The sequence below is a fragment of the Laetiporus sulphureus genome, assembly GCF_001632365.1.
Source record: "Laetiporus sulphureus 93-53 unplaced genomic scaffold LAESUscaffold_23, whole genome shotgun sequence".
Taxonomy (NCBI): domain Eukaryota; kingdom Fungi; phylum Basidiomycota; class Agaricomycetes; order Polyporales; family Laetiporaceae; genus Laetiporus; species Laetiporus sulphureus.
The window spans coordinates 499,434-516,419 of record NW_024468532.1 but is presented as its reverse complement, the minus strand read 5'-3'; the positions used below and the strand labels follow the sequence as shown (position 1 = coordinate 516,419).

The window sequence follows — 16,986 nt, the reverse complement described above, 5'->3', positions numbered from 1 at the left end:
CGCCCAAACCGACCCAAAAAAGAATTCTGAGGACGGTGTGTCGGACGAGCGGTGTGAGGACCCGGGGCGAATTGCGCGGCTGCAGAATTCTCAGTGGACGATGTCGGGGAGACGTTGTCATCGTCCGATCCAACGGGCATGTTTGGAGAGTCGCGCATTTTGCGGATGCGACCCATGATTGACTTGTTGCGCTTGGGTGTTCCGTTCGGCGAAGAGGGCTCTGGGGAGAGCTGAGAGACGAGTTCCCCGTCCGCGTCCGGGACAAAAATCGGCTGAGGAGGAGGAAGCGGGCTTCGCTTAGAGGCCTGGCGATGAGCGTCGGGGCGTCTCTCATCGCGTTGCTTACGTTCCTGCGTATGCTTCGAAGTGCCGTTACGCGACGACGAGTAATCGCCGTTGGTCCTTGACGTACCACCGCCTGCTGAAAAGTCCTCGAATGGCTCCGGTTCGTGCATTCCCCATGCTTCCGCGATAGCATCGTGCTTCTTCTTGGGAGCCTGGTAAGGAACGTATATATCGGGAGAAGGGTATGGTCCATCCTGGTTGTGAGGGACCTCGTGCGCATTGGCGAGAGCCTCCTTATCCGCGTCAGTGACCGTACTCCATGCCATCATAGGTGCCTTCGCGCGGTGCCGATTGCGAGAGGGCGCACAGGCGTCAAACGGCCCGTCATGGTGGAACACTGCAGGAACAAGACCATCTGAGTCTTATCGGTGTCAACTACAGGTGGAAAATGAACACACTGGGACCAACACCCGAGAAGTCGAGCCTATCAATGACATCGGCATGAGAGGAGCCCTTCTTCGCCGACGACCCTGTGCGAGGGCGGCCTCCGGCCCTCGACATCTCAAGCGTACCATTGATGCCGGAATCTTGCGAGTGAGACCGACGGGTCGTCGTATTCGATGGCCTTGAACTAAGGTGTCTGTTCATGTCATAAATGGGATGAATGAGAAGCCACGAGAACAGGCATCAATGAAGACGCATGGTGTGAATAATGACGAGGAGACGCACGGAGGCATCTCAGTGTTGCTCCTGTTGATTCTGGTACGAGGGGCTTGATCCATGTTCCTCAACTGGACGGTATCTCGGACGGCTTCAACAACGTGCTCGCGAGTGCCGGAAGATGTATGAGGCCTCCTGGCGCTGGCAGACGACTTGGGCAAGACCTTGGGCGGAGGTGGAGGGGGGCGATGAGTTGATTGATGAACGGGGGCGTTTCTAGTGAGGGTCGGCACGCCGTAGGCGGAGAATGAAGATATGGGATAAGAAGGGTCGTTGAAGGGATTAGAGGAGTTTGATCTGTGGCGGCGTGGTTTGGCAACTTGCATGACTAGAAGAAAGGCACTAATTGCAGTTGTGACGGTCAGGCGATACTCTCGGCAACTTACCTTCCGCCAGCGACAGGCGTGATGGCCGCGTGGTATCAATGCTGACAGAGATACGGTACGGATATCGATAACGCAGAGGGGAATCAAGCACGACAGACGACGTGGAAGGAGGGGAAGAGGCGAGGGGAGAAAACGCTGAGCAACCGGATAAGTAGAGGCCAGCGATTTGTCTTGCGATGTACTATTGCCTACGCCACCCTAGGCGCTTGTCTAGGCTCGTGCTCAGCTCCCTAGATCCTCTGTATCCCCTAGGCTGTCCTCCTGACTCTTCAAATAATTGATGCAGATGATTAGGGTCACGCTTTGATCTCACAGAAACATTCGTCGTCATACAAGCGCATCGTATATCATACTCGAGCGTACAGAACATCCGGGCGGCCCCGTTCTTCCGTGAAGTGGGCCCCATTCATGATCCAATACAATCCCACTCCACCGTAGCCATCCTCGGAGTCGCTAAGAATCGCACAAACCAATCACTGCCAGATTTGCTTGGCTGCCGCCACGACCAGCTCCAGCTTGCTCCGCTCTCCCTATTCGTTGCCACTGGCCATCAGTAACCTGCACAACAGGAGCATACTAAAAGTGCCACCAACCTCCTCGCTAATCGGGTTTCCTTCAAATACCGAGGCAAAGCCGCATTGCGGGCTGAGACACAGCCTGCCAAGCCCTTCAGACGTTGAATAGGACACGAGACCTTTGAACTTACTGGTTGAGCGCCTCGACTTTGGATCGCTTAGGGTGCCCCTGAGAAATTATCTCCGCCGCCTCTTCGACTCGTTTCTTCAGCGAAGCAATATCTTCAAGCTAGCGTGCGATTGTCAGTAGGAACCCACCGGGAAAGTCGGAAACCTCGTATAACGCGGTGGCGAAACGGGGTACACACCTTCTCGGACTTTGACGTCACGAGGCCCAGAACTACCACCTTGTTGGTCGGCAGATATCGCAAGGGCTCCAGACCACCCGAGCGCTCGGTATCGTATTCCAACTGCGTGACGGATCAGCCATGCCATTCTAGCACTAGAGAGTGGAGTTGAGGCAGAAGATGCGCGTACGTAGTATACATCGACCTGAAGATCGCGGAAGAATTTTTCCGCAATACGATCGAGACTACCCTCGGTGTAATGCATACCCTATTTCACATAACATCACTGTAGATGCGAATCGTTACAGAAACATGGTGGCTTACCTTGTAGTTGCCTCTGCATGTGTGTACTCCAACGGTGAGGTCTGCTGGCCGATCCTTCAGGATGTCATTGTAGACATCGATGTACATGCTCAACAGCGCCTCATGATTCACGCCGGCTTCTCTCATTCCATCGATCATGGATTCGGCGCAGAAGAAGGAGAATGTTGGATCATCGAACTGAATATGCCTGCATCCGAGCTGATAGAGTTCGTCTATTTCTTCGCGATAGGCTTTGATCAAGTCGGCAAAGTATTCGGCTGGAACCGTCGTGAATTAGTGACTTGAGCCCGTACGACGTGTTCACACATACCATCGGTCTTATAAACGCTGTGGTTGTAAGTATATTCAGGACCATGGCGCAAATGCATCCACGTTGGGCCACAAATGGTCACTTTCAAGAACTTCACATCCTATGAGATATATGTCAAGGCGGACTCTGGGCATGCGAACGATGCGTCGTGGCACTCACTTCTGGTGCCACTAGCTCTTTGAGAAACTTAAAGTCCTCGGTATGAACGCCCTTAGCCCTCTTGATCTTGCCCTATATCGCTCTCAGCCTTGTACTTAAGAAGGGACCGAGCCAGATGTGACCTCCTCACAGTGCAGTAAATGGATGTATACTCCGTGAGGCCCATTGCTTTGAATATTGCAACGTATGGGATGTATGACTGTACATGAGCAACATGAGCATTCGACCGGCAGGGACGAGATTCCTGGATCGACCTTGAAAGTAGTCAACGAGCCTGGATCATAAGTCAGGGGGGACACATTATCGTGACTGAACTACCGCACTGACGAGTAGGCATGATGGTCATCCCTTCGAGTTTCTCGAATATGCCTTGGTAAAATGCACCTCTGCAGAATCAGAAAGAAGAACATGCACTGATAGTGAAACGAGTATGATATACCTCCGGTACTCGCCATCGGTGATGGTCTTCACGCCAACCTCCTGCTGAAGCTTCACAACAGCGGGGATACTCTCGTCTTCGACAACGCGAAGCTCTTCAGCGGAACATTTGTTGGCCTCATAGTCCGTCCGCTTCGCAATGAGCTTAGCGGGACGAAGGAGGGAACCAATGTGTTCTGCGCGGGTGGGTGGGTTGAGGTGTAAAACCGCCGACATTCCGATAGGTACTCCGTTTGTGATCAAAGCTCAGCTCTGCGGAGGAATCTCGAATGTAAATATATCCACCGGTGCTGCGAGCCCTGTATATGTATCCGTGCCAGATCTATCATGGCAGATATCGGTTCCGCATCGCGTCTTCCAAGCAAGCGACCGCACTTTTTGATGGTCAAGAAGCTGAATCCTCGCCCCATTCTACCCAACGCGGTGCAAGCGTTTCAATCGCCTGCAACGTGGCAATCCATCCTGAGTAAAATGCTGTAGACTGTTGCGAAAATCACGGAAGAACGAACCTGAGAAGAACTGCCCCCATGAGGCCGCGTGCAGCGGCACTGCTGCTATCTCTGATGACGAGAACATCTGGACAAACTCGTGTCCTCTCGTGTCCGATCGAGGGACCGCGAAAGACGGACATCGAGTGCATGTCAGCATGAGCAGGGACTATCCGTGAATTGCGGGTGTCACTACCAATCGAAGTTTCCACAAGCGTCCTCAAGAATTGCCTTGAGATGTTGCAGTTTACATACGCCCGATATACGGCTGATGCCGTGAAGACAAGAGTAGACGGTCGTAAATGAATCACACATGCTTTGTTTTCAATTCTCGAGACGTCAACGTACATTGACGATGATGGTAGAATAGAGTGCAACAGCGACACGAAACGTGGGTCGTGGACGTCCGTAAAACACGCCTAAGGCGCATGCCACAACGGCCGAAGTGCCACGTGCAGTAAGTGACGCGCTCAGCGATTTAGGCGCCGATAGAACGCCCCCGCGCATTGCCGAAGCAGCGAACCGAATCTCTGTGTACAGGCCGTCGCTCGTCAATTCAACCCGCCTCAAGGTACGTACGTCCTCCACGCTCTGGAAATGTGCTAGGGTGTCGCTATGACCTCCATTTGTGTGGTATATCTGGTTATTTTGGCAGAGTTCGGTGGAGAAAGTGCTGGATCGACCGCTCGAAGGTTGGATGTAGCGACACTCCGAGATTTCCGGTCTACGTGGGCAGAATTCGCAGCTGACATTCTCCGTCGTTCCTTAGACTACACCATGGGTCTCAAGCATAACAACGGTCCGTTTGCAAACTTTGGGACGCGTTTGGAGTCAGTTGCTTATCTGCCCTCGGCTTGCAGTCCTCCACCAGAACCACTTCCGCAAGGACTGGCAAACCCGTGTCCGCACCTGGTTCGACCAGCCCGGCCGCAAGCTCCGTCGCCGGCAAGCTCGCAAAATCAAGGCTGCTGCCCTTGGTGTCCGACCGCTGTCCCTTCTCCGACCCGCCGTTCGCGCCCAGACCGTCCGATACAACAGGAAGGTCCGTGAAGGCCGAGGTTTCACCCTTGCTGAGATCAAGGAGGCGGGTATCAGCAAGAAGGAGGCCCGGGGTGTTGGCATTGTCGTCGACCACCGGAGGAGAAACCTGAGCGAGGAGGGCAAGGCGCTCAACGTGGAGCGTTTGAAGGTGTATAAGGCGCGGCTGATTGTCTTCCCTCGCAAGGCGAAGAAGCCCAAGAAGGGCGATTCCACTGTACGTATGACCGGGAAATCTTGCATACATGGCGTCTGACAGTCATATTCAGGGCGAGGAGCTCTCCGCACCCACCACTCGCGGGCATCTTCCGCTTCCCGACCCATTCGTGCTGGAGGCACCTCGGAAGATCACCGAGGAGGAGCGCGAATTCCAGGCATATCGCACTCTCCGCAACGAGCGCGCCTTTGCCCGCTACGAGGGCAGGCGCAAGGTGCGGGAAGCGAAGGTTTGTTCGATTTTCGCTGGTTGTCAGCGCACTGTTAACACCTCGCTGTTGAATTCAACAGAAGGCCGAGGAGGAGGCGAACAAGAAGAAGTGAACAGCCGACCGCGTTTCTTCTTCTCCCTCCCTTTTCATACTTGCAGCCATGCAACTCGCACCACCTATGTATACAAAATCTGGTTACGCTCGGGATTATTGCATGTTATGTTTTATGCGATGTTTCTGGCTGCGTCTCCTTCCGAGCGCCATGTACTTCCGCTAGGTCACCGTGCAACATACCGGCTTCCCGCCATGATGATTCTGCTACCACAACTGACATCAATGGAGTGGAGAGTTATATACGCATACGAGATCCAAATGTGTGCGCTGTACATAGAAGTGAGTCTATGAGCCCTTGATGGCGTCCTGGATATTCGCATCTGCTACCATCCCTACAATCTTCAACTGGTCCCCGACCGACTTCAGAACTCCTCTCACATCGGCGTTGCCTTCCACGAAACCGAACTCGGCATATTCAAGTCCCAGCTCTTTGGCATGCTCTTTCACGATCAAGCTCGCCTTCCGCAAGTTGTGTCGCGGCAAGCGAGGGAACAGATGATGCGTCACTTGCAAATGGAGTCCTCCGTGAATGAACTCGATTCTAGGCGAGCATATCACATCGACCGTGGTGCGGAGCTGCCGTGCGAAAAACGACTCGGTAACACCCACATCTTCCGTCGAACGCGAGAAATGCGAGAGTACAATCTAGGACGGTGCCGATTAGTCCCTGAGACGTGATATACAATTCTACGCAACTTACCTGGACGTGAACCGGACAGGCAGCGATATGACTGACAAGCAGGTATGTCAAAATGTTGCCCCACGAACCGCAGCCTCTGAGGACCGCAATGTACCAGCAGTAGTACAGGCCAAGGCAGAATATTTCCGTCCACCACCACCAGCGGCCGCCAATAGCGCGCCTTGGCTCAAACGCCGTCTTTGCCAAGTAACCGTATGATAGGGCATATAGGTTGAAGCGCGCAAGGCTCAAAACGACGTAGAACAGTTTATGCTGGAGAGGTATGAAGATCTTGGCGAAGATGTCGAAGGTTAAAACCCGTTTGTAGTAGGTTGACCATAGTGATTGGAAGAACACAGGGGTGATGGCGAAGAAGGGTAGATGTTGAATGTCCGGGTCGCTAACGCACGCTCTGTTAGCTCCATACTGCGATATGAATATAGTCGCCTACTGAGTGGGGTGATTCGTGACGACTACACGGTCATAACGATGAGCTTCTCCTTTGCGACTTCGAGCGGGGAAGACACGACTCACGATGATGTATGTTGTGGTTCTGATAGTGCGCCAATATATCAGTCAAAACCAGTATGCAGACGCGCTAAAGAAATACTCACGTTGACCCACCATCCAACGCTCAGACCGCCAATGAAGTCGGCAAAGAATATGGCAGTCAGACGATCGACAACCCAGTTGTGCGTGACACCGAGATGACCAAGATCATGTACGAAGAAGGTGAGTTGCTGCCACATTAACCCGAGGAAGAACGCGCTCGGAATGAGCCATCCTTTCATGTAGAGGATAGCAGACAGGGTGCCAAGTAGAGTATATCGTATGAATTCAGGTCCATAGCCTTTGATGTAAGGCGTGTTATAGAGACCGGCATCTTTGACACGTTGGTGGAGATCTGTATATGCCCTTGAGTGCCGCATCTGCAGCTCAATGGACAAGGGTGTCTCGGGATGCTGCAAATCCGCAAGGGACGGTCCATGAGACGAGCATTCATCTCTTTCAACAAGTAGCATTTCGGATGCCGATACGGAAGGAAAGTTTTTTGAAGGATGAAGAGGTTTAGCCTCGTTGTACCATTCCATTTTGTCGTCCTTCCCAGGTTTTCTGACCCATCCGCTCATGATGGGCGGTAGCAACGGGTCCCAGCCGTCGCCGTCCGTTTGTATGCGCCCGATCACATACCCTTGCATTCTCTTCAGCGTTTCGACCGAGTGGAATGCGTGCACCTCGTCAGAGGCATCGCGTCCTACGAAGTGGAGAACGGCGAGCACGCCACCGGGATGCGCGGTGAGCCATGACTGGGGAACACGGACGACCTGGTTATCGACGATAACAAGCGTTTCGCCAGCGAGAATGCGTGCTGCGACCTGCTCACGCGTCCAGACGGGCGGGGGGAGTCCCATGGGAGGAAATGGGAGCAGCGTGAGCTGCGAGCAGTGTATTAGTAGTATTTCGTAAATATGGACGCGCTTCAGCCACCGGCATGCAGCGGCATCAAACGAACTGGGAGCCAGGCGCGTCGCGGTTCAAGTCACACCACGCTGTCGTGCCATCTCGCTTAGCAGCGACGCTCTTTATGTCCTAGAATCCATTCCGCCTGGCGCAGACATGGCCAAGTACGGCAGGCCGAAAGAACCCACACGCAGGGAGCTCCGCGAAGCAGAAAGAACGGGGAAACGCGCGTCCAAGCAGCGCGCACAGCTCAGCGCTGCAGTACATGCCTCCGCTTCCTACAATAGCTTGTCTCGCAGAAAACATCGTTCTTCTACCCGTCCTCGTCCCAACAGGCTTGGTGGAAGGAATAGGCCCATCAACATCTGCAGCTGGCCATCTCCGCGTCCAAGTTCCTCACGTTTGGGAGACACGCGCGATGACGCTGCATCGGGTTCGGAGAGCCCGTAAGAGCGCGTCCATAATGTCATATAAGGCGAACTAATCTATTGTATGCAGGAATCCAGTAGATAGGACAACGCCGATACTATTGCTCAAGGCCTGTCAGGCTGTTCTGCAGTCAAATGTCGATCAACTTGTTGCAGACCGTGAGCTGCTGAACGCCTTGCGGTCCAGAAGTCCCATTCAATCTACCTTGTCGCCTGACATGAAGAGACGGACTTTCCTCCTGCACCGAAGAATGTTAAACACGCCTCGTGGATCGCCTACCTTTCCTTCTGATATCTCTCAAGCAGGTCCAGACATGCTGCATAGCTCCACTAGTTCTGGTCTGGGTCTCATTGCGCTCTCACCTTCTTCGTCAAAGCGCCTTAATCAGTCACCATCGACAAGGTCCTGTAAGGTCCTTATGACCCCAGATACCTCATCACGTATCATGAGAGCCCCTCGTGCCTGCGGATCCAGGATACCTGTTTCAGGCTCAGTTCCTGCTTTCATGCTCTACAGAAGTCCTCATTCTGTCTCAGTCGCTCGAAGTACAGAACTTGGTCCAAGTGATGCAATCATCCCTGCTGGGTCCTCTGCTCGTCTCGATATGATGACTCCGCTTGATTTCGCGCCCGAACAGTCTCCTCCGCTGTCTCCCGCCGCTGCCACAAATACTGCACCCTTGGCCACTTCTCTGCTCCTTCTGCCAACGGCTAGTCCTGGGTCGGAGAGCCCCTTCACGTCTGGGCAGTCAAAAGCGCCTGGGACATCGACAGACTTTCTTCGTTTTCATCAGCGTGATTTCGTCTCTGGCAGAATTGCGGCTGGTCACCGTTCTAACATGACAGAGAAACGTGCTTCGTCTGACCGTCCTACGCTTCCTCTTCATCATGCGGTTCATGCTACGCCTTTATCGGGGCCACAACTTCTCATTCCTGCTGCTAATACAGAGACGCTGGCGGAGATCGAACGGTCAGTTTCTCCGTACTTGCCCTCCACTCGGACAGACGACAGCACAGTATCAATCAACGCAGAAGCCAGGAAGTACCCTGATGCTCGTTCTCACTCTGCTCGCGATACAGCTGCGGCTGGCGGCTTTTATCTGACTAAAGGCAACGAGTATCATGGTGCATCGTCGCTGTCGTCCGCTCAAGCGCCTTGCACCATTAGAAGCAATTCATTGCGGTTCAAGACCATTTCGGAAGTAGTGCCACTGTCGTTCTACCCGCAGCCTTATCCAGGGCCTCAGCATGTTGCTACCGAGGACCGCAAGATGTCGCCTGTTGGCCCCCCACTCTCGTCCTGTAGAACCGATCGTCGCGAAGAGCCTATGTATGCGATCCCGCAACCACAGTCGGTTGAGACACTGGCATCGGGATTGCATAATGTGTATACTTCCAATCTTGGTGTCTTCCCCGACCAATCAGGGCACTCTTCGTACCACGCGAAGCTTTTCCCGAATCCTCTCGTAGCGATGTCTTCTAGTGCCGCGCCCGCAGTTAGCGCGCCTGTGCTTGGGTCTATTCCTAGACTACCATTCAATTCTGAGACCGAAGCTACCTTCCGCTCTTTCATCGCGCCTAGAACGCCGTCATTTTATGGCAGACATCGAGTCGGAACCGCGCCCGTCCAGCCGCGCGCTGATTTTTTCCTTGCCAGATATGATCCTCAGGCCTGGAAGGCGTACACGAATGTGGAGGCGCAACGGGTTCACGAAGACAGCGAATCGGAGTGGGAGGATGAAGATGATGCACCGGAATCCGTCCACGCTCGGAGAAAGCGGCGGGTGATGAGGAGAATGCTGGGCCTCGTGTATCAAGCCCTGTCGATGTTCCTTGTGAGTCCCTGGAGATTGATGCTAGGAGTGTTCGCCCGCCAGTGATAGGTTGATTGTAGCCTTGACGGCGACGTGTTGTTTCTCGCGCCCTGGTGTAATTCGGAATTTGAGACCTCTCGTTTTGTCAAATTTCTAAAATGTAGAAATATCCTTCATGAACAAGTGCACACTGGCCATTGGAGGCCGAGGAGAGAGCGGAAATTCAACTCAGCGGCATTTCTGGTCTCAAATTGATGCCGAGGCCGCAGCATCTCTGGCATGAGTAGCGAGTAGCGCCCGACCGAGCCGACAGCGCCTCCGATCTCACCGCCCATTTCGTGAATGCGTCCCTTGCGACCGCTCCCTTTACCCATATCATCGACCAGGTCTTCGCCGTCGCTCCCTCACAAGGCAAACCTGGTCGAGGACATTCCACGCTTTCGCGGACGTCTCTGGAGTTGAATTGTTTCTCGGTACATTAATCTTCCCGTCATGCAGGCGCGCCTCGGGCTTCTGTCGACCATAATAGTCTTTTGGACATCGCTAGCGTATGGAGCCAATTTCACCTTCGATTACTTATGGTGAGGCGACACAATGCGGGGATTTTGCGGTGTCCTGGTCAGGTGTGTGACGACATCCGTATGAAAGACAAAAGACACTGAGTCGCTCGCGCCGAAACAGGCGGGCAAGCTCCGTATGAGCTCACATTGATCCCGGTGTGTAATTTCAATGCCAAAACATGCACTCACAATTAGTCGCTGTTGTGTCCAGCAATACGACAGGCCGTACATCTATTCCATTCCTTCGTCAAGCTACAGCAATGGGGAGGGATCATACAAAACGCAGCTGACGGTGGCTGAGAACACATCCGTGCTCGCTATCATGTCGGACGCGAGCGGTTTTGGGACGGGCGGTGTATCAGAGATTATAACAGTAGAAGCCCGGAGCTCGAGCTGTAACACTACTGTTCAATGTGCGCCATGATGCTCCTGATCATCGAGACGTTCTGATCTTTGACGGTTCTGCTCCTTTTCTAGCTGTGGATTATTACTTTGACACTGATATGGCTCTGGATCAATGCCGGTCAGTACTTATCGAGTCTCTGGCTACCTTGAATGACCCTAACATGGTGACGCCACAGTGAATATTCGTTCTCTGCATACACAGGAGCAGTGCAGCCGATTAATATTACAGTAAGCATGAGCTAAGACTTTTCAGTCGGCTTTTGAACAAATTATCTGTAGGGAGTTATTCCTGGCGGAACGACCTTTGTCCTAAATCCGCCTGAAGGCAACACTGAATTTGACTGGACTGCCGATCTCGCATCCGGGACGTCCCTTCTGTTCTTCATGACGGATTCCGAAGGACGCTCAGGCGGAAGCACCCAGATCGATCTTGTCGGAATCTCTGATGACAATTCCTGCCTCACCGGCTCGTACCCATCGTCAGTCGCAAACCATCCCTCAGCTACATCCGCAAATATTTCGACTTCAGCTTCTGTCACATCCACTGCCGTATCTGACTCCACCAAGTCTACGGCATCTGGCGGTACTATCGCGGGCGCGGTTGTCGGAGGCATGGTCGGGGCAGGTGTCATCGCGGGAGCATTCCTGTTCTTTCTCCTTCGACGCCGTCGCAATGTGCAATACTTCGCGGACGGCGAATATGGATACCGAACTGGCCGCAGGCAGAAAGATGTCGATCTGTCAAACGAGACGGACGATGACATGCCCCCGGCGGCAATTCACCCCTACCCGTTTTTCAATCCTGCTGATGGCGCCGCCGACAACCGCACTGCGCCACACTCTACCGTCAGCCTCATGCACACCGGCAGCATCCGTGGCGGCAGCGTACATGGTGGCAGCATCCGTGGTGGCAGCATTCGTGGCGGCAGCGTTCACGATCACGGCGACCCCTTGTCCACCATGCTTTCCTTGCCAGATCCGTTCGCTGCGCCGACGCACTCGCGACAAACATCGATGGCGACGGAATCCGCAATCGAGTTTGCACCTATACCCGGCTACCGTGGCAGCACCACTTCCGCTTCACGCTCCCCGAGTGCGACTTCGGCCGCACGCCGCAAAGCCGCCATGGCTGGCACGTCGAACTACCAGTCGTCTCCGCGATTCATCTTGCACACCGATGCGGAGGAGGTGATCGAGCTTCCCCCGCAGTACAGCTCACTCCGTCCACCCACTAGCCCCGTGGATCCCCCGGCCAGCGGAACGCAGTCTGCACCCCCAGATGCATTTCCGAATGCGCCCAATACGCAGTCTTCGAGACATGCGCCTTCGTTGTCGACGTCTTCTCGACCAGAACACTCGTCGAGAATACTAGAAGGCCAGGATATTGGTGCGAGTTTGCCGGCGCCGATGTGACCAGACGGACAGGAGCGAACTCACAGTCGTTCATCATGACAAACGACGGCAGACCCATTGTGTACCGTCAAAACATTGATCCAACTGCACCGACTACTGGACGATGTATTATTCCCGGCGACATGCCGTATTTATCACTTCGGACTTGCTGACTGTCATCATAGCACCTATCTATTGACACTACGCCACGTTCTGTTTTCATGTTCTCTGTCCTGTGTCATTCTTTGCTTTTGCAACGAACTGTTTAAACAACTTGTCCTTCATTTGTTCGTTTTTTTACTGTATCCCCCTTCAGCCTGAGAGGCCTCTTGGTTACGCTCATCATTATTGCCCAGATGACTCAGAGGAACAGCACTCACCGACGACTTGAATGTAGTAGAAATCCCTCAATGATCATGTGGATATTTCGCTCTTACGTGATGTTACTATACACAGGGGGACATTACCAAGTATAAGCACGATAGGAAAAGTGACGTAGAGACAATAGAAAGTTGATAAGGGACACTGCCGCGGAGGTGAACAAGTGAGAAGTAAACGTGAAAGTAGAGCAGAACAGTACAAACGTATATGTCGCGCCTGCTTGAGTTTCTCCGTGTTTGCTATGACCACGGTGTAGAGAAGAGTCATTCGAACCTACTGCCCCATCACCAATCATTGGCTGCTCAGGCGGTGCCGACTCGACATGGCCCGCTCTCTCTCGATCCAGCCATTAAGAGGATGAAGAGGACTTTGAGAGCATGCCTCGAGGTCGTCCCCTCACACGCCTCGCATCCACGGTCTCTCCCATGAAACGCGCAGCATCCGCCCACAGCATGCGCGCATCCTCCAACAACGCCAGCACGTCCAACAGACGCAGCCAAAGCGCAGCCGCATCGCCGTGCCCAACTCTCCCGCGACCCGCAAGCAACCTCCGCACGGCCGTCCGGCGGCACCCAACGTTCCTTCAACATCCGCACCGGCCGCGCTCTCCATAGCAGAGGCCATCTTGCAAAGTCTCGCCGCGACTCCGCACGCTGCGACGACGTACCAACCCAGCTTTGCGCTTCCCGCGGGTCCACCGAAACGGCCCCGAGGGCGTCCGCGCATCCACCCCTTGGTCCCGGTAAGTGCATATTGTGTTTCGAAGCTACTGACGCTCAAGATGAACGCACGTAGGAAAGCCAAGTCGTAAAGAGGGATCGAGGACGGCCACGAAAGCATCCACTCCCTCTGGTCAGCGGAAACACATTCTAATACTGTTCTATGTTGACTTCATAGCCATACAGGAAAGTGAGGTGGTGGGCGGGTGCTACGTCGCCAAGACCTTTTTCCTGGTGTAAGAGCACAAGCCAACCTCGTAGTTACTGACAAGGTTCGTAATGTCTCGCATAATCGGGGAGATCACCCAAACGCCCTTCTCGATGGTCGTGACGAGGAGCGGATCAACGCGATGGCTTGCGCCCGAGCTCGTCCTGACATCGATATGCCATATCACTGGGCCTAACGAGAAGTGCGACGTGTGGTCATTCGAAATGTCCACGCTCGAATGCTACAGCTCACGCGACCCGTTCGCGGAGCCGCAGCACTGTTTAGCAGTGAGGGCTCTGATGACGTGCCACGTCATCAGAGCGCTCACTGCTAAACAACATCCAGTCAGGCCCCATACATTGCCGGAGTCGAGCAACGCGCTTTGGGAGATTACGGTGGGCTGCTGGACATGGGAGCCTGATGGTCGTCTGACGATGGGGGAGGCGGTCTCACTGATGGAAAGAGTCATGCCGCATCTGCATTAACAGTCATTATATAGTGTTGTTCTGCGACCAGATCGGGACATTGTCAAGGATATCATTGGTTACCATTGCTGATATGCTGTATTTACTGTACAAGCTGTTCTGTTTCGGTATCATATATACACCATGGACGAAGGACATCTGGGGAGGAGGAAGCGTTCCAACCAACAATATCTTCTACAGTCACCGAATGTCACTAGTGATCAGAACGTCAGAATGGCCAGATGTACGAGATCGGTTACACCGTCAGCGCGGTACGCGGCTGTCCCAAATTTCTTGCATCTCCGACATTGTGATTTGGATCATCCTCATCCTCATCGTCGATGATGGAGAACCATTTTCCTCTCACATGGCTGCTGCCACAATCAACCACGCTACAAGTCTTAAAATCGCCGGTCCGTTCATCGCGGTAGCGAATGGTTTGACCAACAAGGCGATGGTCGAGTTCCTGAACCCTGATCTGCTCAGTGTCAGGTCGCGCTGATGCGTCCTTTGGATAGTACGCGTTGGCAATATGCTCTGGAAGAGATCTCTCTATTTGGTCACGGTCCTGGAGCTGCGTGTCCGATTGTTCTGACAGAGTCGCATATCTACGGAAATGGGGAGTAAGCTGATCAGCAACAGAAGCGTATTAGGCGGGAAATCGACATACGCGCGCTCCCCGGCCGCCTTCACGATGGCGTTCCCCTCGATCATGTCACGAATGATCTGGTTCTCCATGACTTGTATTCCAGCCCAGGATGCGAAGAAGATCTTCAGGGCTCTATGAAGGGTCAAATGAACCATGGCCACACTGAAGAGAATGTAATGAAGTGTCTTACTCGTTTACAGTATTCGCGCCAGCCTCACATATGACGTTGCATTTTGCGAAATGCGCTTCTTTCGCTTTCTCATCTCCAGGAGTCGGTTCATATAGCAGCGAGTTGGTCGGGTCCTGTTGCCATTCTTCGTATGCCTTAGCATAAGCAGCTTGTTGCGGCCCAGGCTGAAGATGTCGCGTCTTCGCCGCAGCTCTCTCATTACAGATGAGGTAGAAAGCCATCTGCTCTATGAGGGATTCAACATAGGCCTGAGAAGCGCGACCGACATTAGATGCCATAGCAGGAGGCAGTTGCAGGGAGAGAGGGAGTAACAATTCCAAATGACAAATTTGGCTATTGGCACTGCAGACATGATGGCATTTGCAATTATGGCATATGCCGAGTTAGTCTTTTGCCTTTGTAAGTGATATTTGCAACGGTGTCATTTTGTATCTCAGATTGTGAAAATGCAATAGGATATTCAGCGATCACAGATTAGTTACGAACTTTTCGAGATATGCAAGCATCCTATATATTGAAACCATATGTCAAAATTTAGCACTGTGAGATTTGAGTCATAAATTATATATATCAGATGGCATTTGCAAGTGAAGATGCAAAGGGTAGATTCAGTCAAGGAGGCCTATATTCATCAGAATCAATACATCTTACACCTGGTGCCAGACTGAATCAATGGTGTTGCATGTGTTCATGTAAATTTCTGCTACGGAATGTTGAATATAGCCTCCTTGACTGAATCTACCCTTTGCATCTTCATCTGCCGGACTTGCAAATGTCATCTAATATATATAATTTGTGACTCAAATTTCACAGCGCTAAATTTTGATGTATTGTTTAAATATGCACGATGCTTGCATATATCAAAAAGTTCGTAACTAATCTGTGATCGCTGAATATCCTATTGCATTTTCACAATCTGAGATACAAAATGACACCATTGCAAATATCACTTACAAAGGCAAAAGACTAACTCGGCATATGCCATAGTTGCAAATGCCATCATGTCTGCAGTGTGGCGTATGAGGAATGGCTGTGATCACGTGATGTCTAAGCTGCAGTTCAACATGTTTTGGGAATGACCTCTGATTCCTATTCCTCCTCCCTGCACTCCTATGTTGATAATCACATTAGCTTCAACGTTATCACTTGCAATGATGACCAGCTCGCTCTGTCTGACGATGATGTGCATCCTTCACTGCAATTATGTGTTGATCATCGTGCTGTTGTGTATGTAGGCTGCCTCTTTGTGCCTAGAGTCGTTATACTGACTTCGTTCTGTTTATCTTCACTAGTCATCATTTTGGTCATCAGTCACTGTTGTGTCACTTGTTGAATACAATGTTGGATATTTTGTGAGCATGCACAGATGCGAGGCTCTTCTGGTTTTCGCACTCCTCTGGGGGTGCTTCTCGGCGATCTTGTGTCTGTGATACACATGAGTTAAAGGGTTTTCCAGTGTTGCATGGATCATTGCAGTTGCTTTCTCTGCACTCAGAAGTGACTTTTGTCGGTCTGCAATCTGTGAGTTCCATAGATTCATGGTGGTTTGATAACGTTAGATCAGTTGGGTTAGATATCCCCTTATCGTTTATAGCCTGTCAATTTTCTTTTGCCCAATTGCAGGAAGTTGCAAAGATACACCGTATAGGCTGTGACTCACGTAAGTGAACTGTAGATGGTCTACAATCTGTGCTTCTCGAACATTGGTGCACTTTGGCATGTCCGTCATATGTTGCATTATTTAACTTTGTTGACGATGGCCTGCATAGATTTACACTGGGCGGGCACAGCATTTGTGCCCGCGGTCTGCTTACTCAGTTTCCGACTTTGAGCGGACAGCTCGTATGGACAGGCAGTGATGAATAGCATTCATCGGTGTTGTTGACTGAGTGACTGCTATGCCCTCTGTCAGAGCGGGCTGCATTATAATGGACATGCCATTGAGTGATCTTATACACAGGATAGATTTTACTGCTATGACTAACATTGCCGATTCACATGGGCTTGTTCCATCGAACAAAAAATGGACGTTAGATGATGTAGTTTGAGGTCTCGTCGCCCATCGATGTTGGCTTTGCACGAGA

At 52.3% G+C, this 16,986-nt stretch overlaps 5 protein-coding genes across 5 annotated transcripts in view; 2 read left to right on the top strand and 3 right to left on the bottom strand.

Annotated features, from left to right (window-relative positions):
• Nucleotides 1-1,663, bottom strand: LAESUDRAFT_210191 (uncharacterized protein; the record flags this gene model as incomplete). Its single annotated transcript, XM_040901589.1, has 4 exons — nucleotides 1,392-1,663; nucleotides 1,015-1,333; nucleotides 744-925; nucleotides 1-682 (listed from the first exon to the last, which is right to left on the bottom strand). Coding segments are annotated over exons 2-4 (1,181 nt in total), but the record flags the coding sequence as incomplete, so codon positions are not given.
• A 201-nt stretch (nucleotides 1,664-1,864) lies between these two features.
• LAESUDRAFT_654725 (UROD/MetE-like protein) lies at nucleotides 1,865-3,700 on the bottom strand (the record flags this gene model as incomplete). The annotated part of the gene is made up of 11 exons (XM_040904504.1): nucleotides 1,865-1,921; nucleotides 1,985-2,048; nucleotides 2,098-2,195; nucleotides 2,275-2,376; nucleotides 2,444-2,521; nucleotides 2,578-2,834; nucleotides 2,888-2,987; nucleotides 3,047-3,118; nucleotides 3,177-3,245; nucleotides 3,357-3,432; nucleotides 3,486-3,700. The coding sequence occupies 11 exons, from the start codon at nucleotides 3,698-3,700 to the stop codon at nucleotides 1,865-1,867; spliced, it is 1,188 nt and encodes a 395-aa protein (XP_040763758.1).
• Nucleotides 3,701-4,749: 1,049 nt separating this feature from the next.
• LAESUDRAFT_737320 (60S ribosomal protein L13) lies at nucleotides 4,750-5,550 on the top strand (the record flags this gene model as incomplete). The annotated part of the gene is made up of 4 exons (XM_040910781.1): nucleotides 4,750-4,771; nucleotides 4,833-5,227; nucleotides 5,280-5,456; nucleotides 5,518-5,550. 4 exons carry the CDS (start codon nucleotides 4,750-4,752, stop codon nucleotides 5,548-5,550), a joined length of 627 nt encoding a protein of 208 aa, XP_040763757.1.
• A 287-nt stretch (nucleotides 5,551-5,837) lies between these two features.
• On the bottom strand, nucleotides 5,838-7,643 carry LAESUDRAFT_654750 (fatty acid/sphingolipid desaturase; the record flags this gene model as incomplete). The annotated part of the gene is made up of 5 exons (XM_040904505.1): nucleotides 5,838-6,197; nucleotides 6,253-6,631; nucleotides 6,683-6,704; nucleotides 6,766-6,784; nucleotides 6,846-7,643. The coding sequence occupies 5 exons, from the start codon at nucleotides 7,641-7,643 to the stop codon at nucleotides 5,838-5,840; spliced, it is 1,578 nt and encodes a 525-aa protein (XP_040763756.1).
• A 142-nt stretch (nucleotides 7,644-7,785) lies between these two features.
• The window catches only part of LAESUDRAFT_726598 (uncharacterized protein), a 32,977-nt gene continuing 23,776 nt past the window's right edge, over nucleotides 7,786-16,986 (top strand). The window contains exons 1-2 of the mRNA XM_040909065.1: nucleotides 7,786-8,139; nucleotides 8,175-8,177. Coding sequence (XP_040763755.1) covers nucleotides 7,849-8,139; nucleotides 8,175-8,177 — 294 coding nt within the window. The 5' untranslated portion in view covers nucleotides 7,786-7,848. The remainder of the gene's footprint in view (nucleotides 8,140-8,174; nucleotides 8,178-16,986) is intronic.